Source organism: Ursus arctos, unplaced genomic scaffold, assembly GCF_023065955.2.
Source record: "Ursus arctos isolate Adak ecotype North America unplaced genomic scaffold, UrsArc2.0 scaffold_21, whole genome shotgun sequence".
Classification (NCBI taxonomy): Eukaryota; Metazoa; Chordata; class Mammalia; order Carnivora; family Ursidae; genus Ursus; species Ursus arctos.
This window is the reverse complement of record NW_026622886.1, coordinates 8,348,009-8,370,183: the sequence shown is the minus strand read 5'-3', so window position 1 is coordinate 8,370,183 and position 22,175 is coordinate 8,348,009. Positions and strand designations below refer to the sequence as shown.

Genomic DNA, 22,175 nt, shown 5'->3' with positions numbered 1-22,175 from the left:
GGCAATGGCTATCATACAAGGATGAAATACAATTCCCTCTCTCATCTTAGTTATCATCATCATCATCATCATCGTCAGACTCATCGGCCTCCCAGGTGGCTCCCAACCCTATTCATGCCTTTGGGTTGCTCCTCCCACGCTGAAGGGTTGTCTAGAATGGCAGAAGTGATGGTATGTGACTTCTGACAAGAAACACTGTGGCTTCTGATTTGGTCTCTTTGGGACCACGTGCTATGAGAGAAGCCAGATGCTAACTCATGGGGACACTCAATTGACCCCATAGTGAGGTCCATGCCGTGAAAAACAGGCCTCCCGCCAACAGTCAGTCATGTGAGTGAGCAATCCAGCAAGCAGGTTCTCCAGCCTGAGTCAAGGCTTCAGATAATTGCGGCCTTGGCCTACATCTTGACTGGAATCTCATGAGAGACCAAGACAGAACCACCCAGCGACGCCATGCCCAAATTCCTGACGTACAGAACCTGTGGGACAAGTAACGTTCGTTGTTTTAAGCTGTTCAACTTTGGGGCGATTGCTATGAAACAGATTACTACTATACTCTCCGACATAGATCAGGGACTACACGCTGTTTCATATTTTGCTGTGACAGGAGGACACTAGCAGAGCCTGGGCTCAAACTAAGGCTTCTCCGAGCAGATGCCTGCGGCTGGAGCTGAGCGCCGCGGAGGAAATGCGGTAAGAACCAGGCACCCCGGGGGCTTGCGGAACGGCGAGTCACATATTCTGCAGCCTCTCTCTCGGCGTTAACGTTCTCCAAGCACGCCTGGAAGGAGTCGGCACAGCTGCGGCCGCACAACAGCCGCGGCCGCACAACAGCCGCGACGGCTACCAGAGCCGCGACAACCGCACCCCCGCGGCAGTCTCGGCACCTGCGCATTGTGCGCCTCTCCCTCCTAGGCGGCGCCGTTGCGCGCCGAGTCATCGATCACAAGACGCCCAGTGGTCAGGCTCGGCAGTCGCCCGCCGGAGGGGTGGGCTCTAGGGGGCGCCGTCAAGAGAGGGGCGGGGCGCTCATGTTCTAGAGACCCGCCGGCAGGGGCCGCGGCAGGGCCTTCCGTGCGCTAGTCCTCAATACCCCCGCGGCTCCGGTAGTCGCTGCTCCCGGCCCACCGCCGCGCCGTCGTCATCGTCGCCGCCTCCGGGTCCGGGCCCCCGGGGCCGTCCCGCCGCCGCCATGAAGCTGCGGGTCCGGCTACAGAAGCGGACCGGGCCGCTGGAGATGCCAGACGCGGAGCCGACGCTGGGCCAGCTGCGCGCGCACCTGAGTCAGGCCCTGCTGCCCGCTTGGGGTTTCAGGTAGGCGGCCGCGGCGGGACCGCGCCGCGGGCCCAGGAGCCGTGCGCGGGGGCGCGCGCCCGCCCCGGCGGTCACGTGAGGCCGGGCGGTAGCGGGGCGTCGCGGGTTGGGCGTCCCTGGGACTGTGACGCGCGCAGACCGGGCGCGGGCGCTGGGGCTGTAGTTCGCCGGCTCCCGGCTCGAGGAGGACATGGCCCAGCGTCCCGGGGGCTCCCTTCCCTTGCAGGGTGAGCCTTGGCTTCCGTTTCCGCAGCAGAGGAAACCAGGGACAGGACGGGGCGCAGGGTTTCGGCTGGGGGTAGACCTTTCCAGGCTCTGTGGGATTTAAGTTCACTATCTCCAGCTGTCGCAGTATTCCAGGGAAAAGTCAGGAAAGTTCTAGAAGAAGTTAGAAACTGGCCCTCCATCCGAGGCCACCTGCGAGCGGGCCGCTGCTGGGGCGGCCGTGATCTTGAGGCTGTGTTGAGTGTGCGCGTGCCGGGCCCGCGGGGAGCACTTTGACTTACCGCTGCAGAGTTTTACACAGTACGGGGTGTCGGCGTGCTTCATAGCCTTTTATTTCCGTGGTTGAGCTGTTGCTTTTTTGCTAAAACTAAGATAAATGGTGGCTGTGGGATGACCCTGGAGAGCTTGCAGTTTGGGGGTAATGACGTTGAGAAATAACGGACCAGATTCCGCTGTTGATTTACGGGGCTGCAAATGAGACTGCTTTGTTTCCACAGACAGTATTTTCTGGGGACAGTAATCTGGGGGTAGAGGGACAAAGGTAAGGGTGGACCTGTTCACATACCGAGCTAGCGAATTTGGAATTTGAGTGTGCTAAGAAAACAAAAAAAGGGGGTCTCTGGGGGCTTTTTAAGTGAATTCGTCAAAAGAAGACCTTTCTGTTAATTAAGTGGACCCTTTTTATGAGACTTTTATATACTTTGACTTTAGGGAATAGAGTAAAATGAGACCATATTATGAACTTCTCCCCTTTCATTTTTCAGGTTAAGGCACTATATTAAAAGTAAGCCTGTTTTTCTCCAAATTAAAAATGAGGTATTGACATAACTGTGAAGCGTTGTATTAAGTGATATGCCTGTTGTTATTTCTTGGTGTTAAACCTAAGCATTTTGTATGCTGATGCCATTACCCCACCAGAAATCTTCAAAAGTAACTTATTTTTTAAAGATTTTTTCACACACAGGTATACGTATTTTATTAATATTATTTTTAAAAGTAGGGGCAGTCTTGAAAGGACTTTACAAGAGCCCAAGTTAGTTTCTCCTTTGGGTTTGTTTTTACAGTTGAATCTGGTTAACTGGAAGGAATGTAAGCTTCAGCTTCTGAAAGTAAGTTCATTCTTCTGAAAGTATCTTCACTTTATAAAAATGGGTAGTTTTAAAATGACCATAGGACATTATTATTTTTAAAGTGTCTTCTCTGAGCAAGTGCATCTGGGACTGGCATAAAATATTTTTAAAAGGCCTGGTGTTTCTAAGATGGCATTTTCTGATGAATTAAATTTTTTTTTTCGGTTTCAGAAAACCAGTTTTTAACCCCTCCGCTGAAAAGCTGTATGTACTTTAGGAATTTTCAGCTCTTCCCTTTTTCTACATGGGGAGGGAAGGCCAACATTTTTATTAATGATATAATTCTTTAGCTTTTCTACGGGTAGATGTTTGAATGAACATTCTGTTAGATACTTTTAAAACCAACAAACCTTTTGCTGTGACAGATGATCCGTAAACACATAGTACATTTGAGGCTTTTTTCTCTTTTTCTGTTGGGATGGTGGTTTTTTTTGGCATCTGGCAGATTTTCCACATTTATCAAAGGGTTTGAAAACTGAAGCATAGCTACTCATTTTCTAATAAGCAAAACTTCGGTAATTGCTCTACCAAAGACATTTTAATTGGTAAGACAAAGTGTCTTTACATGTGAAAAAAAAAATTATTTTGAGCACTTTTGAAAATGCAGCATTGCAAGAATAAACAGAACATGATTTTCAAAGGACTTCATCCTTGGTTAACCTCTCAGAAAGGTAATGAAGTCAGCATTGTTGAGTGTAAATGCCTTATAAAATGTGCAATGGTTTGTTAATTACTCCTCACCCGTATGTGGTGAAATGATGGTTATTCTCTCAAATCAGAGAGCCTGTGATATGGAAAGGAGAGTTCGTTCCTTCAGGCTAATTGGAGCTCTTGACTTGTTTAGCCGTGGGTTTTTGGATTTGTGCTGTTTTCATTATAAAAGACATCACACATAACTGGTCATCAGTAAGAAAGGTGACATTGTATTTGACACTGGGAGGGATGAATTTATACTCTGTCCTCTACATACTCATCTTTTTGTGATTGTGAATATTCATCTGGGACATGGATCTAGTATTTTGAAACAGACATAATATGACTATTCTGTAAAGACAATGACTTGGGAGCCCTGATTTCACTTTCAGCTCCATCTTCCCAACTAATGTCTGTTGGTTGTATTTATTCCACAAATGCTTTTATTTGCCAAGTGCTGGAGATACAGTTTTGAACTGGACAGACAAGATAACCGACCTTATGAAACTTAAAGTGCAGTGGTGAGGGTGGAGAAGAGATGATAAATAAATGTGGAATTTTCAAATAGTGACGTTATAATAAAAATAAAACATGAGAATGGAGTAGAGTGATGGAGGCTAGGCGGAAGGCATCTTGGAAGAAGTGGCATTTGAATTGAGACCTGAATGATGAGAGTCAGTCCTCTGGAGATCTGGAAGAGCAAATGCAGAGGCCCAGAGGCTGCCGTGAGGTTCATCTGTTTTGAGGAAGGGACAGAAAGCTTACATTGATAGAGAACAGTGATTGAGGGGATGGGGTAGATGAGGTAGAAGTGGGTAGGGGTCAGATGGTGGGCATCAGAGTCCATGTTAAAGATTCTGTTCCAAGTTCAAAGAGAAGCCATTTGAGGATTTTCAGCAGGTGAATGATGTGACACGGTTTGTATTTTAAAAAGACTCTATTTCATTGACTGAAGATGCTGTCAATCTTAAGATGCGCGTTTTATGTAACACTAAAGGAGAGATTGCTGGCAATTAAGCTGTGTTGTGTCATCAGTTTTAAGAAGCATCCCTGTTTCAAAGATATCAGCATTACAAAAGATGTAGAGTGTGTACCTTAGAATTGGTGAGAACATGGGTTAATGATAGAGAATTACTGTATCCTGCTCCCCAGGCTAGAATTGTGGCCGTTAGAAATCTATAACCTAAGCATTCAGTGATAAGAACAAGTAATTTTGATAGTTTTTGCAAAAGTTTGGCTTCCTTTTTATTTTTGTTTTGTTTTCGTTACTTAATTCTTCCAGGATCATACCGTGTACCTTTTATATGTTCTAAGTGTATTATTGAAGGTAATGGTAGCAGGTAATGGTAGGTAGCTCTTACTATCCTTATCCATCTTTCTTGGCAGTTCTGATACCCGGTTTGCAATCACATTGAACAACAAGGATGCCCTCACTGGAGATGAAGAGACCTTGGCTTCATATGGGATTGTTTCTGGGGACTTGATATGTTTGATTCTTGAAGATGCCATTCCAGCACCTAACTTACCTTCATCCACAGATTCAGAGCATTCCTCACTCCAGAATAATGACCAACCCTCTTTGGCCGCCAGCTCCAATCAGTCCAGCACACAGGATGAACAGCCCAGTGATGCATTCCAAGGACAGGCAACCCAAACTGATGTCTGGAATGATGACAGTATGGTAGGTATTAATATCAAGATGAGAAATGGGGTAGTTGATAAAGCATACTGAATATCCTGAATGATACAGAATTCAATTGAGGTAATTATTATTAGTAGATTGAAGATTATATTCTTGTTGAAATTTTCAAACTGCTAAATGCCTGGACCGGTACTTACTGGCATTCTGAACAACCCAGTTTTTACATATTTTGTTCAGACATTCACTCCTTCAGACAAATTGTCCCTTGGCTCCTGTTGTTGGCTCTAAGCTCGTGATTCCCAGCTTAGCTTCTCTGGTCTGCTCCACTCATTAAGGCTGTATAGAGTTCAGTTACTTCCGAATTATTTGCAGGACATTTATACCTGGGTTTTAAGCATTGCTATCTCACACTCTGTGTCGACGTAAATTTGGAAATGTGAACTCATGTTCTCTTCCCAAACCAGCTGCCCTTTCTGTTGGTGGCACCACTGTTTTCCTCAGTTTAAAACCCTGGAATGATTTTTGACTTCTTATATCCAGCCACTTAACAAGCCCTGTCAGTTCTTCCTTTCCATTCCAGGCTTCCAGTGTCTGTCCTTCAGTCTGCTCTCTGGGTTCGTCTTTTCCCTATACATTTTTGATTATGTTGTTCCCTTGCTCTTTAGTAACTCTGCGTCATTGATATACCTGTGCTTATAATTTTTGAGCTGAAAAGACCATCTGTCTCTAGTTTAACCCTGTCATGTTACAGAGAACGAAAATGTTGTCTCTCTTCCTATACCTAGTTTTTAAGGCTTTTCAGAGCTAATTTCTCTTCTTCCATCTAGTAAACTATTCTCTCCAGTCAGACCAGACTCTTTATCATCTTCCCTGTACCAGCCTGCACATTCACATGTTCTCATATGCACACGCACACGCAGTCTACCTCCTGCTCCGTGCCTAGCTCTTGCTGTTCCTCCAGCCTGGAATGCACCGCCTTTCCTCCCTCTCCTGTCTCTGCCCATCTTCCAAGGCCCTGCCAGCCACAGCCCAATGATTGTCTCTAATTTCTTAGTATCGATTCTCTTTATTGCCTTGTAAAACCTCATTATTTATTATCCTGCCTTTGGTTCCTTGTATGGCACAAATGATCACATATATTACTTAATTTTTTAATACTAATATATATGCCATCGTGTTCGTTGTTTTTTGTGTGTATACATATCACTTCAGCTTAGTTTTTTTCCTCGGGCCTTAAACATTTGTGAGTGTAAGTACGCATTGTGGCATCAAGTATAGACAGATACTAAGAAATGCTTTTTAAAAGATTCGCAAAGTATGAAAATCATCTATGTTGAGTTTTTTTAGAGAGAGTGCACTCAAGCAGGGGGATGGGGGAGGGGCAGAGGGAGAGGGAGAGAGAGAAACTTAGGCTCCACGCCTACTGTGGAGGCCGACTCGGGGCTCGATATCACAACCCTGAGATCATGACCTGAGCTGAAATCAAGAGTCGGATGCTTAACCGACTCAGGCACCCCAGATATTTTTAATAATAGTATCCAAAGAGATTAAGCAGTTTAAAAAAGCCCTTATAAAGCTCAGCATATTTATATGAATTTTTAAAAGTAATTATTATGTATCTCAGTGTTTCTGCTTCAGGGAGGTAATCTAGGGAATAATAGAATATTTAGCCACATATTTAAATTATACTTCTGAATCTTCTTTGCTGATAGACTTATTCAGAGATTCTGGTGGAAGGGTCCAGAATCTTGTAAAATGTACTTGTAAAAATGCCCAGTAAGAACTTTTCATAGTATATGTGACTAGCTTCCTTTTGGAAAATTTTGACAAATTACTACTGCTTCAAGTTAGTCATTTCAGTTCTAAAAGCATGTTGTTTTGTATTGTAAGACTTGTATAGGTGACGGTAAAACATTAGTGTTGAAGGTGAGCTTGGAATCTCATGAGTGTGCTGTAAGCCCTCGCAGCAGTGAGATCTGCTGATTGCAGAACGAAGTATTAGTGAGGGAAAATAGCTGGGTAAAACTGGAAACAATAGGAAAATTTTACTCTTGTAATTACGTGTAAATTAATTTTCTTAGTTCATATATTTGGGAATTCTCCTAGAACCTGTTGAGTCTTTGATGGAGAATGGGGATAACCTGGTATCAGACCCCAATGTTAACCCTAAACTGAATTTTAATTACTTGTTTCTATCATTCGTAAATGGTGTGACAAGTGATCTGTTCAGAGAAGCGGTGCTGAACATTTTTTCCCATTTTCACATGCATGAAGAATATGATAAGTATTCATATCATATCAGAACGGCTCAGAATGTCAGTGGTTCTAATGGAGTGGGAGTAAGGTTTGATAAGTTCACCAGGGAATTCCGATATCTTCCTCCCATGGCATTATCAGTTTTAGGGTGACTCTTTTTAAATATATCTACATGTATTGTCTCCCACGCAACTGTCAGTAAGCAGTAAATAGCCAGAAGTTAGGTAGAGTAGATAAGAAGCAAAGAGCTTTCGTACTTCATAATTTAGGTGTTAAATGGTTTTAATAAGTAGTTTCTGTTTGTTCAGAAATACCATGGAGCCTCCTTTTTAGACAGTGCGAATTGTCATTGGCCTGTAAGTTTTCACAAATGAATTGGGATCTTTTCCATAAGCCAGTAAGGACTAGGTCCTCAGGGATTTCGGAAGAACAGCCTCTTGCTCCCTTATATTTTTCCACCCTTTCGTTCATCCTACGTAATTTCTTATTTCCTCTATCCCTTCTTAATGGAAATATGAACTTAAAGAGAAGAACCATGTGTTTTGCATCAGGAGTTGAGTACATGTGTAGGAAACAAACCTGAGCAAAAGTAATAGGTAACGTGGTCTTACTGAAGCAGTGTATTGTATCTGAAAGCCTGAACTGCGAGTCTGGAGATCTTGGTTCATTTCAGGTTTTTATTAGCTGGCAGCCTTGGTTATGTTATTTAATCTGAGTCACAATTAAAACATGTCTAAAAAGGCAACATCATCTGACTTGCCTGTTTTATAGAATTTGTATGATGTAAACGAGAAGACACAGAAAACAAAACCATTAAGAAATTGTAAGATACTGTCCTTAACATTGGTTCAGCAAGCATTTGTTGAGCACCTACTGTGTGCCAGGTACTGTACTGGGATTATAAAAGTAGGTGAAACGGAGTCTGTTCCTTTCTAAGCTTGCAGTCCTGGTGGGATGTCGATGTGTCATTGGGAAAGTGCGGTGCAGTGTGGTAAAGGGCAGCAGTCAAGGCCTTTGCAAGGCGGGCTACTAGTTCGTGCTGCCTCTTTGGCAGAGGTGGGAGTGCTGGCGTGGGGAGGAGGGACTGGCAGGAAGTGGGCTTAACAGAATCAGGAACCTGAGGAAGTGATGAAGTGCCTTGTATGCTAGGAGGCTTTAGCCATTTGGACTTCATTTTCTAGGCCTGCGTTTCTCAGCATGTTGTCTATGAAACACTTCTTTTCTGAGATCATAAGTAGGTGTTAAGGGGATGCTGAGCACTGAGGAAGGAGGGTGGTGTTTCTTGGCTAAATGTTGTGCACACATTATTGTTATTGGAAATGGCAGAGCTCTGTAATGCCCCAGTGTATTTTGCGAATATGTAGGGTGAGGTTTGGTGGCTATCGCATGTAGTAGTGTTTTCTAAACTTCATGGATTGTAGAACTCTCTTTTCCTGAGGACATTGAGGGTTATGTTCCAAGGCACAATTCAGGGACATGCTGCTATCCGCACTGGGGAAATCTGGGAGGTTTTAAGCTGGGACATGGGACATGGTTGAATTCTTCATCGTCAAAAGCTCTGGCAGCAGGTGGAATGTCTTGGAAAACAAAGGGGAGTCATGGATACTTGGGGAGGCTGTTTCTGGAAGCCAGGAGGTAAAGGAGTCTGAGGTACCCTTGGGGAGCAGTAGGGGCAGATTTTAGGGATATTTACGAGGTAATTCAGTGGAACTCTGAAGACTCATCACATGGGAGGTGGAGTTTAGGACGGTGGAGGGCGAAGGCTAGGTCGATGCCCAGGTTTTTGGCATACTGGCCAGAACTAATGGAGATGAGGAATTCAGGGTGGAGGAGTAGATTGCCAGCTCCTTTATTTCGGAGGGCTCGCTTAAAATGTGTCCCATTTCTGAAACTAATAATGTGCTTTGGCTTTGAGCACTAATCTGAGTTCACTTTAGGGTACAAAGTAAACTGTAAAAACCAAAGTTTTTTAATGAATTCATGGTTTTTGTTATTTTTTTCAGTCGGGGCCTAGTCAGCCTTTCGAAGCTGGGTCAGTGCAAGATGTTGTGGATATGGAAGAGGGCGCAGGTGTCTTCCCCTCCGAACCGATGCTCTGCAGTGAATCGGAGGAAGGGCAAGTGCCACATTCATTAGAGATCCTGTATCAGTCCGCTGACTGTTCTAACGCCAGTGATGCCTTGATAGTATCGGTACATCTCCTCATGTTGGAGTCAGGTTACATACCTCAGGTAAGACTCCAAGCAGAAATCAAACATCTTGTTAGGGTTTTAGTTTCCCATTGGGAATGGGGACACATTGATAAACATCACTAGGGTAGTTTGGTTTTCTAGATTTCTGTATAAAGATAAAAGATTATGTATGAGAATATGAAGTAAACTGTGGTCAGAAGAGTGGGATGGGTATGTCTAGATGGCTGGGTCACTGGATTTTTATGTTAATGGCTCTGAATTGTCAATAATCTAGTAAGATTCAGTTAGGAAGAGGGGCATTGTTTCTTTCTTTCTTTCTTTCTTTCTTTCTTTCTTTCTTTCTTTCTTTCTTCATTCATTCATTCATTCATTCATTCATTCATTCATCGGTTGGTAAGTTTTTACCAGTGACAGGTGCAGTGCTTTGTCCCTGCTCTCAGGTTGCTTATAGTCCAGGAGTGGGGGAGAGAGACAGTCTACAGTCCGTCATACTGTACTGGTGAAATTCTAGGAGAGATGTCTATGTATATGGGATGCCAGAGAGTCACGGGGGAGAACGGTTAGAGTTTCTCAAACCTTGATGTGCCTAAGGATACCTGGAGATCTTACTAATGCAGATTCTGACTTATTTATCTATTTAAATATTTTATTTATTTATTTGAGAGAGACCGAGAGCATGAGCGGAGAGGAGAAGCAGACTCCCCACTGAGCAGGGAGCCCGATGCGGGGTTCAGTCCCAGGACCCTGGGATCATGACCTGAGCCAAAGGCAGATGCTTAACCGACTGAGCCACCCAGGCGCCCCTGCACATTCTGATTTAATAAGTCTAGGGTGAAGCCTGAGACTCTGCACGCGCCCACGCAGTAGTCATGCTGCTGGTCCGTGGGCCATGTGAGAGTCACAGAGATGTAGAGCAGTGCAGTGACCATTGCCACCCGCAGGGTGCCGTGCCCTGAGCCAGGAATTTGGGTATAAAGATACCGGGATAAGTCCTTGTCCCCAAGGAGTCCATAAGTTGGGGAGAGAAACAAATAAAAAGAAAATTGTGATGTTTTATCATAGAAGTGTGTAACAGTAGAAATATGAACAGAGTGTTAGGGGATAAAAGAATGACAAGCAGGATTTTTTTGAAAGGCCTCACAAACAAAATGATAACTGAGCTGTGGGTCTTGAATAATGATACGGCTTTGCTGGGCAGAGAAGTGAGTGTTCGAAGAGAGAACTCAATCCCTGTCTCTGATGTTATTATATCTCCTTGAACAAACATTTTGATGGAGGATAATATATTGTAACAGTTTTCTGTTAAAATTTTATTAATGACGATAGTAATGATTTGTCAAGTTTTATTAAGGGGACCATATGGGATGCTTATTTCCAGACAAGTTAGGGGCCTCTTGGATTTTTAGTCTCTTTGAGAGTAACCCTTTTCCTCATTGTTTCTCTTTGATTTCACTCGCCAGGGGACTGAGGCCAAGGCTCTGTCCATGCCGGAGCACTGGAAGTCGGGCGGTGTGTACAGGCTGCAGTACACGCATCCTCTCTGCGAGGGCGGCTCTGCGGCTCTGACCTGTGTGCCTTTGGGAACCCTGGTCGTCATAAACGGTAATTGCACAGCACAGTCACGGTTGTCAGTTCTCCAGAGCGGACCTGTTCCTCTCCAGACATCGTCTAGCTGCTTCGGTGGTTGGCTCTCATGATCTAGTCGAGTCTTTCCCCTCTCTGCTTAGTCCCTGGGCCACGGATCACATGAGCCGGGAAAGTGACAGACGACGTGGGTTGCTGTTCTGGCGTCAGGCTTCTCTCTTGGGGCAGCTGTACCCTTCAGCTGTCCTCACCTTGGGATGTGTTTGCTCTGGGGCTGTTGTAATCATCGGGGTGAGATGATCTATTACATATGAGCTCTTTGTGCCACAAATGACTTTTTTATGCCTATTTTTTTGACTGAGGTCTGGAACTGAGAGATGGTAAGAGGTGAGATTGAAGTCACTTTTTTGAGGTCACTTTGTATCCCGTTTGGCGTCTCTGAATGGTACTGCATAGACACACGGCTGAGCACTGCCTGCGTGCGTGTGTGCTTGCTCCCCCCCCGGCCCCGGCTCCTGCAGGGAGGTCACTCTGAGTGTTGCTCTGTCTACTCGTCTTTCACAGTGGCAGTTTCACAGGGATGGCAGCTCGTTCCGTTTTTGTATTTCATTTTAGCTCAGATGCCGCCCGAAGTCCATACGTCTACTGGTGGTCTGTGGAAGAGTCCCCTAATCACACGTTCTGCAGAGCCCGTGGAGTGACTGGAATCCTCTCTGCTCTGTTGTGATTTTTGAGGTTTATCCCTTTAGCTAGATAAGACCGTACGATGAGCTTGGAATGACTGCACTTTTGATTTTTCAGGACAGCTCGCCTTTTGTGTAGCCAAGGCAGTTGCTGCGGTGTGCTCAAGCCCCGAGTCCCAGCAGCTGCTGGCGCTGCCGAGGTGGAGGGGGCTTTCTAGCCCCCGAGTCGCCACTTAAACCTGGAGCAGCACCATGTTCGTCTGTTGCGTGTATCGAGGTCCCTTGTAAAATTTTGTTTGAAAAATGTTCTGCAAAAATTTATTTTGAAAACTACCATTCTACCCTGTCTTGTTCTTTGAAATGAAAGGTCGTTCCAGGTCCCCTGTGATGTGATTTCTGCTACTTTCCTTTAATAACTAGATTCTTTGAAATGTTCCTTTCAAGTCTCCCGTTTCACCAGCTTTAACAGCTTTGGTGGTATTCCACGTTTGTCAGGATGTGACTCCCGACGCAGGAGGACTAGCTGTGTCCCCTCAGCGTTCATCCAGTGAGCACGTGACACTTCTAGCGGGGCGTCCATGCACGGGCAGCCGTTTGCCTCACCCGGTGCTCTGCTCCACCACCTTGGAGCTTGCGAGGCCGAAGCCGCCCAGTAGTGACTGTGAGGTGGTCATTTTTGCCTCTGTTTCTTACAAAAGCTCTTTAACAACACGTATCGTAGCCTCTGTTCACTGGTTTCAGGATACACAGCGTAAAGGGAATGGCTGCTACATCTCCCGATGGTTCCTTAGTTTCTGTTCTCTCGTTCTTGTGCTGCTCTCGGCACATCGGCTACTCGCGGACTTGCTGGCAGCCAGCCATTCCAGGCTCGAGTCTTTGCAAAGGAGCAGTGTGTCCTTCGGTTTCTCTGTCACCCAGGACCTCCTGCTCAGCGCGCACGTGCATAAGCACAGCACGGGCTCTCGCATGGAATGGGGTGAAGTGTGCCTTTGTGGTCACGGGTGAAACCAAACCCTCGGACGATGGCAAGAATAGTGGTCCTTTGGGTCTAGAAAGAGCTGATGTTGTGGAAACTAGCAGGATTCGTTTAATAAACAAGGGAAGACTCCTTGCCAAGGGTTAAAAAAAAAATAAATGGAGTTTTTAGTGGTCTTGTCAGAAATAATGATTTTATTATGTTTAACTGTCTCTTATTACCCTTGCTGCATATCTTTCAATTACTAATAAGCTGCTGTCGGTAATGCCTAGTGGATTTTGTATAAAGCGTGCATACTTTAGTTTTTAAAGGTGTTTTAGAGTGATTTTATTTGATCTGGTGGCAGGTTCACACTTCGCTGCGAGGGAAGGAAATAGCGTAGAGCAGTTTGTGTTCTGCACGTGTCCTTTGTATGATGGGCAGGGAGATGCAGGCCCGAGCTAAAACACGAAGGCCGTTGCCGAACTGACAGGAGTTGTTTGTCTCTTTTGCTTATTTACAGCTACACTAAAGATCAACAGTGAGCTCAGAAGCGTGAAGAGATTGCAGCTGCTGCCAGAATCATTTATTTGCAAAGCAGAACCAGGTAAGAAAAGCATGATTGAACTTTGGGGATGAAGCTTCGAGAGGTTCACTTTAGGAAAACTGAAAGGTGTAATGTCTGAGAGACTGAAAATTTCTGCATGAGATTAAAGCAAATTTAAGACCCATTGCAGAGTATCTGTTTCTTTCCTGCTTTTCCTAGGGTCTTGGAGTGCTGGATTATGTGTGCACGGCCATTATGGAATGACACTAGCCTGTAATTCATCCCACACTGTACTGCTGCTTCCTAATTTCTGAATTAATCTTTAGATTTTTCCAGCATCGTATTTAACCAGTATGGAGAGGATCTGTGTTTTGTGGAAACCACACGAAGCACCTTCATTATTGAAGATTATCAGAGGAAAAACTACTTGGAATCATTAATTTAAACGACATACATTTGTTGGCTGTTTGATCAGATTGGAAGTACCGGAAGTTTACATTCGAGGCGTGGTTTTGCTTGTATTCTGTAAGATTATTAGTAGGTGCAGAGACAAATTTTCCTTCTTATTTTTTCAGTTAAATCCAAAGTATGAGAAGCAGGTCAGCAGTTGAAGGAGGGGAGATGGGTGGAGAGGGAACTCCTGTCTTTAAGTGCTGGTTCTGTGCTGGACCTGCGCCTTGACAGACACTACTCCATTTCACCCTCCTGGTAAACTTGGGAGGGTTTTACAGTCCAGCTGTGGCGTGGCGTGGCGCCGTGGAGCGGTGACATTGACAGCAGTGTCTTTGAGGGAAGGCTACCTAGATCTCCGTCTTTGCTGTGAAGGCCTAGAGACTTACTCTTGTTAGTTCCCTGGAGACATCAGGCCCTGAGTTCCATGAACTTCCATGGACCAAAACTGATGGCAACAGGGGACGTCTGGATACATATTGTATAGTGGTCTCTGAACATTTAACATCACCCTAGACCAGTGTTTTCTCAGCCTTCTTTTCATTATCAACCCCCTAAGGAGCCACTGGAGAAAATTCGTCCCCCACCCATTCTCTCCTATGAAATTTTACTACTGTAGTTATAGTGTATTTTCATTGTGTACTGTAGCCCTTTGGAGGGACACAAACCAATGGTATAGCTAGGGTTTTTGTTCTGTTTGCCCTCTAAGAACCAGTTTTTGTCCCATTGTGGGCAACACTGCCCCTGTTGAGAGTACACGAACTAGACTGATAAATCTGTAAAGATGGCCTTACCATTGGGACCGGAAAAACTTGAAATTCCTTGGCCACAACACTTCAGTCCTGTTGATACTAGGAAAGACCTGCTATGGGGAGTAGAAATACTCTGCACTCCACAGTACTAGAGGTTATTATGCCCATTTTACAGATTAGGAGACAGGGTCTAGAGAAGGTTAAATTACTTCAAGGTTACAGAGGTAATAAGTGGTGGAATTTAGGATTAGAATAGATTTGATCCTAAGCCTATTTTTTTTTTTTTAAGATTTATTTATTTGAGGGAGTGAGAGAGAGAGAGCGCGAGAGCACGCACAAGAGGGGGGAGGGTCAGAGGGAGAAGCAGACTCCCCGCTAAGCAGGGAGCCTGACATGGGACTCAATCCCAGGACCCTGGGATCATTACCTGAGCTGAAGGCAGACGCCTAACTGACTGAGCTACCTGGGCACCCTTCCTAAGCCTATTTTTTAAAGACCTCTTTTATATTAATACAGCTTAGATTCATATTTCTTATCTGATTTCTGTTAGATAAAGAGAAAGGAAGTAAAAGGGGAGGAAGAAAATACTGTTCTATTACAGTAAGTTTATAGACTGTATTAAATATTTTCAATATAGTACTTTCATGTTGGGTAAAAGTATAGAACGCTGCTCATTTGACATTTTAATTACTTTTTACTGTGACTTAGAGTACCTAATATCTACTTATTTATAAGTTTCTGATCACTTTTATAATAGATAAGGAAAAAGCTTTTTAAAGTCCGTTTTCGCAAATAATGAATCATGGAACATTGCATCAAAAACTGGGGATGTACTGTATGGTGACTAATAACAAAATAAAAATTATTTAAAAAAAAAGTCAGTTTTCATACTTGAAAAAAAGCCTTAAACCAAATTCATTTGTTAAATATCTTGACATTTGATTTCAAGTCAAGACGAAGCTATCAATCAAATTATGAAGGGTGTTTGATTTCTTACAGATAGTGGGGTACCTAGTTACAGAATGGGACGGGAGCACGCATAAACTGATGAGCTGTGATACACCTGGCACCGTGCGTGGAGCTTTGCATTTTAACCACTCTTGGGTGCATTGGTGGTACCTCGTTTCAGTAGGTGAGCAAACAGGCGTGGCTCAGAGGGTTCAGTGCCGGTAAAAGTGTAGCGGAACTGCAGTGGGGACTTGGGTGGCGTTTGGCACAGCTTCCCCTGCTGCAGTCTACATGCAGGTGAATCATCTGGGATCCTGTGAAAATGCAGGTTCCGATTATGAAAATCTAGGTCTGTGGTAGGGCCCGAGATTCCGTCGTGCTAAACAGTGTCCAGGTGATGGCAGCCCACGCTCTGGAGTGGCAGTGTAGTGGCCTAAATGAGTGCGTTGGAGCCAGACTTAGGTTTGAACCCTGCTCTGCCACTTACAGTGAGGCCTTGCATGGGCTTTTAGTATCTGTCCTGTTTTTTTAAAATGGGGTCAGAGTATTTGTCTCCTACTGATGTGAAAGCTTGAAGAGTGCTTGACACAGTTGCCGACAGCTGGTCCTCACGGGACAGATACCGTTCTCCTTCTGCTGGGACCTGAAGAGCGGCCCCCACTTGACACTCCCAGAGCCTGGGCAGCTGGGCAGGTGCTCAGGAAATCATGTTGTGTGCGATTCTCAGCCCACACGGTTCCCACTATTAATTGTAGCCTGTGGGCTGTGTCAGTTGCCTACAGCTCAGTCTGAAACCGTGAGATTTTTAGCTTTACATCTGAAATTGAACTTCCAAAGCCACACACTGTTTCTTCATCTGCTAGAGACTTTGGTTCATGTCTGTCTATGTAGGAATTATTTGTGAAAATTTACCGCTTGGATTTGTTAACAGTGGAGGATACCATTTCAGGTTTTGCCACTTGATTTTGTGTTTTGATTTTTCGTTAAAAAATATATTCCAGGGGAAAGTGTAGCCAAGATATACAAAGATCTTCAGAAGCTCTCTCGTCTCTTCAAAGACCAGCTGGTGTATCCTCTTCTGGCTTTTACCCGACAAGGTGAGAGAAGATGAATGATCACAGGCCCGGCGGCCTAGACAGAATAGTAACAGTTCACGTATTATGCTTGTGACTCTGACATGGGACTCTTGGCTCTTTTCTCCTCCTGGTGAAATTCTGATCTTCTGAAACGAAGCTTTACCGTTAATTCCTTACCTGGTACTTACTTCCTCTTTGTGTTTCCTCAGCATTTGGTGCATCTTTATTGTAGCCTCTCCCACTGTATCATATTTGTTGATATAAGTTCTTTCCACCTCAGGTTTTCAAGATCTTGAAAGCAGGGAAGAGGTCTTGTCCACTTTTGTGGTCTCATGGCCTAACACAGGGTCTGGTCCATACTAGACATTCAATAAGTACATAAATAATGTATAGCCTGTAAATTGGGGCTGAAGTTTTCTTAAAACATGATTTATTGGGGGCTGTCTGCTAGGTACCGTGGGTATTTCACATGCATTCTTTTTTAATGCTAAAAACTTTGAAGGAGATTTTATTCTCATTGTATAGATGATGAAACTTAGTACTAAGTTATAATTCAGAATTCTTACATTAACTAGCTCTTATTTATGTTGTAGTAAAAAAATATTTTAAAACCTCTGTGACTTAAAGCAGACACTCTTCTCACTCACGTACTTGTATGGGGGTTAGCTGTGGCTGAGGGAGGAGTGCTTCTCCAGGGCATGCTCTTGTAGCGGAGGAGAAAGAAGGCCAATGGCCCAGCCACATGCTGGATCTTCAAGCTTTTGCTTGGAAGTGATATGCCACTTCCACTCACATTTCATTGGACAAAGCCAATCAAAATGGCCAAGCCTGACGGCAGTGCGGTGGCGAAGTGTAATTAGAGGCTAGAAAATGAGAATCCTGTTCTGCCACAGTCCTTTAACTGGAAAATAACTGCAGATTTATATAAATAGATATTTGGCTTTTATTTGCTATCTGTATATTGAGTTATTTTATTATTTATTTTTTAAAAAAGATTTTTATTTATTTGTCAGAGAGAGCGAGCACAAGCAGGGGGAGCAGCAGGCAGAGGGAGAAGCAGGCTCCCCCCTGAGCAAGGAGCCCAATGTGGGACTCGATCCCAGGACCCTGGGATCGTGACCTGAGCTGAAGGCAGATGCTTAACCGACTGAAGCACCTGGGAGTCCCATATTGAGATACTTTAGGTCTCCAGTTGCATGGTCCATGCTGCTGTTATCTTAGTTTTCTTCTTTAGGTGGTGGTAGTGGAAGAGAAAAATGTGAATTTTAAAACCCTAATTGGATTTCAGTTATCTTTGCTAGTGGAGAACAGTATCACATCTGTTTAAAGGAGCTAATACTGAATCATTTTCATCTGACTTTGGAAGACGTTGTTTTTATTTTCCCTCCTTGACTTCTGAAATTTATCTCCTTCCCTTTTTTTCCTAGCCTGCTAGACCACAAATAATAGTACTTGCTAACACTTGACTGCACTCTGTGTGTATTCACACATTTAATCTCAACTCAGGGAGGTAGGCAGTACTATTCACCCATCTTACTGATAAGGGAGTTGAATTATAGTTTAACTTGTCCAAAGGCACACAGCTACTAAGTGGCAGCATTGGGAACTAGACATAAAAGCCAGCGAATCACCCGTTTTCTGTAGTTGAATAGAGAAGTTTTTGTGGATTGAATATTGCTCAAAACAAGGGAGGCCATTGTCAAAGTTATTCATTTGGTTTGTATTAAAAAGTTTTTGTCTTTCCACTAAAATATAGAGGCAATAAGGGACTAAGTAGTAGTAGCCATCTGGTCGACCTGGGGTTAAAAGTTTGTTGTACGTGTCACATACTTGGGTAATGGAGACTACCGTCTAATTTGTCATTTAGGAGCAAGTTGGTAACTTCGTTAAATATGTGGGGAAAGCTAGATGTTCTTTACTCAGTGATGCCTGTTCTTTTTTTCTTTACAGCACTGAACCTACCAGATGTATTTGGGTTGGTAGTCCTTCCGTTGGAGCTGAAGCTGCGGATCTTCCGACTTTTGGATGTTCGTTCTGTTCTTTCTTTGTCTGCAGTTTGTCGTGACCTCCTTATTGCTTCAAATGACCAGCTACTGTGGAGATGTTTATATCTGCGGGATTTTCGAGGTGATTGTTGTGATGCCATATTAATCTCTTTCTTACCGAGGTCTTAATTATTTAGCTTGCGAAAAGTTTTTAGTCGTAGGCTCTTTTTTTTTTTATTAACAGTTGCAAATAATCATAACCTGTAGCCTTGCTGGAAGGAGATTCTAAGCCTCATATACTTTTGCCTGTATCCTGAAAACTCTTCCCAGTCTTTTTTCTGTTCTCCATAACACAAATAGCATAATAGACGAGGTAGAATATTTCAGGATAGAAAAATTTCAGGTTCATTCTTTCTTTTTAGACCGTCCTCCGTATGTGACTTAGCAGTCTGGTGCATTTCTAAAATCCCATGGTTGTGACCGTGTGTACAAGTTAAGAGAGCCCTGCTTGCTTCTCTCTGGCACATTGCTAGGGAAGCTTTATTTCCATATAGTCCCATTTATGGTGACCTGGTGATCATTGCAGCAGTGATGACTGTGGAACTTGGGGTGGGGAGAAGTCACCCCAAATGTCAAAGTCCTTTGCCTGGTGTATCAAGATTTCCAGATACAGGCCTGGAAGCTTGATTGTGGAATTTCTTTACTGCGTGTCAGCGTTTTTTTTAAATTGGTTTGACCCTGAGGTGGGTCATGAAATCAGTGTCATGGGTCACTAAAAAAAAACCCATATGCATTTTATAAAGTAGCTGTAAACTTCTACTTCATTTTATGTACATATAGGTATATACTGCGTTGCAATGTAAAAAAGTATTTGTGGTTCACGTCAAGAAAGTGTGAGTGACGGTGCTACGTATAATGGACCCTCTTGGCAGCTGTAAAAATCTAGCAGGTGGATCCCCTTCCTTTTCTTTTCGTATTGAGAATATTATGTAGAGTCATTTGGATTGTTAAAAAACTTTTTTTTTTCTTTAAAACCTCAAAACGTAAGAAGTGAATGATCTGGGTTTTCCTTGTCCTTCTCCTTGATTCCCGAGGTCCTTTTTCTACATTATTTATGCCCCTGAATCCAGAGTTCAAAATATCATTTGTTCCAGGAGGCAGCAAGTATCATCTCAAATTTTAAAAAAACAATTATAGTCAAGAAGAAAAGACAGAATGACCAAAGTATGTAGAAGAACTAGCTGAAAAACAGGCTGTGATAAAAAGGGCAAAAAAGCCCTTTTACGTACATATTCAAATTCAGATATAAAATGCAATCAGTCTCTATCTCATTTCCAGATTGTGGTCCATAATCTGGTATCTGTAAGCTGAGGGTTTAGATTTTATAATGAATTTCCCTGTGGGCATAATGTTATGGGACAGGAGATTTTATAAAATCTTCCTTCCATGCCCATAGCTTCCCAAGAAGACATCTCTTTTATCTAAAGTCTTCATTAGACTTAAAGTTGAAGGGGTTCCTCTTTCCTCATTTCACATATTTCAAGTAAATAAGTATATTAAATACTTAGTTGTTGTGGTCATACTTCTGCGAGTTGGGAGAAAATAACCCAGACATGGAAGAAAACTTGAAGTCAGCTTCCTCCAGTAATGATGGGCTGCGATGCGCGCCCAGAGTGTCACCCAGTCAGTGTCACAGAAAGTCGGGTTAGAAGCAGCCGCTATGCCCAGATGAGACTGGGGGAGGAGGCGCAGCGAGGGACGCTTGGGCAGGGAGAGCGGCCGGAGGGCCTCCGTGTTCCCTAGGGCATCTGCACATGGACTTCCCGCGTGCACGGAATGGCAACAGTTGCCTTCAACCAGAGAGCGAGGTCTGAGTCAGGTGCCAGGTGCGGGTCCTGCGGGGTGTGGTAAACAAATGATTTGTGTTCCTTTTTGTGCTTTGTGTGTAAGCTTCAGTTTCCTTAGGACAAAAGAAAAAGTGCTGTTTAATGCTGGACGTATGAAGCATTTTAAATCCTTATTTTTTGTTTCTGTTTTTTTTTTTTTTTTTTTTTTTTTGTAGATGGTACTGTTAGAGCTCGGGACACAGATTGGAAAGAAGTAGGTATTAATATCAAAGTTAATGTTAATATAAGCACAGAAATAACTAGTGAGTTAATACGTTAAAGGCATATCATCACTTTTGTTATGTATGAAATCTGTTTTTATTGAATTTATTGCTAATTTTCAGTAAATGAAAGTGTTTTTAACTTTTATCTTAGACTTTGTCATTTTCTTAATTATATAGGAAGAAGAAATATTACTGCAATGATTGTTTTTCACCTTTACTTGATATAAAACATTCTCTCTTCCTCTGTTGCAAAAAAATCTGGAGTTTCTGTGTGGGAGTGGTCCAGCGGTTCAGCTCATTAGACTAGTATGTTATGAAGAGAATAAATGTCGTACATGCAGACGCCTACTGTACGAGACATTGGCAGGACTGAGAGAAACGGGGGGGGGGGGCAGCTAGAGAAGAGTCTTCCACTGTGTTCTCCGCTCGCAGCACTGCTCTTTAGGAAGATGGGCCAGCCTCTGAAATTGGCATCTCTTTTTTGTTGTGGTTTAAGTTGAGATCCATTAGGAACATGATTTAGGTGAAAAAGTGAATTTAAATGCTGTCCCCCCTCCCCCCAGGACCTTAACTTTATATTTTGCGGTATGATATTCTCAGTAGATATTTACATTTTCTACTTTCAAGAAAAGCTGACCTAAAATTGCATATTCGTTCGAGAGCTCTAGCTTGCAGTCGTGGAAGGACATGTCACTCAGTTATCCTTGCTTGGGACTCAGTGTTTCTCCAAAGCGGCGCAGTTGCTCAGTTGCAGTGGTGGTTAAAGAGCAGTTCGTTCGGCCTTGTCCTTACAGCTACTGCCTTACGCGTGCAGATGGAAACCGGGCCCTCTGCTCCAGAGTGTGGGAAAAGGAAAGTGTAGAGAGGGCAGTGGAAGCAAATTGGAACTTTGGGGAAACATCCAGATCACTTACCATATCTCGTGCTTGTGTTTCTACAGCTGTACAGGAAGAGGTACAAACAAAGAAAAGAAGCTCAGAGAGGGCGCCACGTGTTGTTCCCGCCATCGTCGCCCCACCCCATCCCGTTCTGCCCCAGCCCCTGGCACCCCAGGCCTTTTCCTCCCAGCTCTCTCCTTCCTCCAGGAATTATTGGTGGAGAATATGATGAAAGATTAACACTTCCCTTTGTTGGGGACCCCATCAATTCACTCATCCCTGGGCCCGGGGAGACACCAGGCCAGTTCCCTCCACTCAGACCACGTTTTGATCCAATTGGCCCGCTTCCGGGACCTAACCCCACCTTGCCAGGGCGCGGAGGCCCGAGTGACAGATTTCCCCTAAGGCCCAGCAGGGGTTGGCCAACTGACGGCCGGCTACCTTTCATGTGATTGATTTGTAATCTCACTTCTGGAGCTTGTTTGGTTTTTCTTTTTTAAAACCACAGATGTCATCTTGTTGGAGTGCTGATCTCTAGGGTTTTCTGATTGTGATGGTGAAGAATGTACTCACAGTGGCCTTCCAGTAGATAGACTTAAAGCTCCAGAGGTGGTAGGGCCCAGAGGGTCCTGTATGACCGGGTTGGCCTTGGAAATAGTTGGCTACTGACCTCCCCCCTCTGAGTTCCCCTCCCGAGTGAAGGTTGTTCACTGATAAATGTTCTGCACCAGATTAAAAAAATTAAGTATCAATCA

General features: G+C 43.9%; 1 protein-coding gene across 3 annotated transcripts; it reads left to right on the top strand.

Annotated features, from left to right (window-relative positions):
• Positions 1-993: 993 nt before the first annotated feature.
• FBXO7 (F-box protein 7) lies at positions 994-22,175 on the top strand. 3 transcript variants are annotated; one of them, XM_026499726.4, is made up of 9 exons: positions 994-1,314; positions 4,749-5,043; positions 9,264-9,491; positions 10,913-11,054; positions 13,198-13,281; positions 16,373-16,468; positions 18,398-18,574; positions 20,495-20,532; positions 21,483-22,175. In XM_026499726.4, the coding sequence occupies exons 1-9, from the start codon at positions 1,193-1,195 to the stop codon at positions 21,870-21,872; spliced, it is 1,572 nt and encodes a 523-aa protein (XP_026355511.1). In that variant the 5' UTR covers positions 994-1,192; the 3' UTR covers positions 21,873-22,175. The 3 variants fall into 3 exon arrangements, with proteins under 3 accessions (XP_026355511.1, XP_044240395.1, XP_026355512.1); XM_026499727.4 differs by lacking the exon at positions 994-1,314 and adding an exon at positions 1,408-1,541 and having other exon boundaries at positions 4,901-5,043; XM_044384460.3 differs by lacking the exon at positions 9,264-9,491.

Bases quoted from the DNA above. Each gene is read 5' to 3' on its own strand.
- FBXO7 (XM_026499726.4), top strand. From the start codon at position 1,193: ATGAAGCTGCGGGTCCGGCTACAGAAGCGGACCGGGCCGCTGGAGATG. The intron at 16,469-18,397 runs GTGAGAGAAGAT...TTTTCTTTACAG, and splicing joins TCTGGCTTTTACCCGACAAG to CACTGAACCTACCAGATGTA. The intron at 18,575-20,494 runs GTGATTGTTGTG...TTTTTTTTGTAG, and splicing joins ATATCTGCGGGATTTTCGAG to ATGGTACTGTTAGAGCTCGG.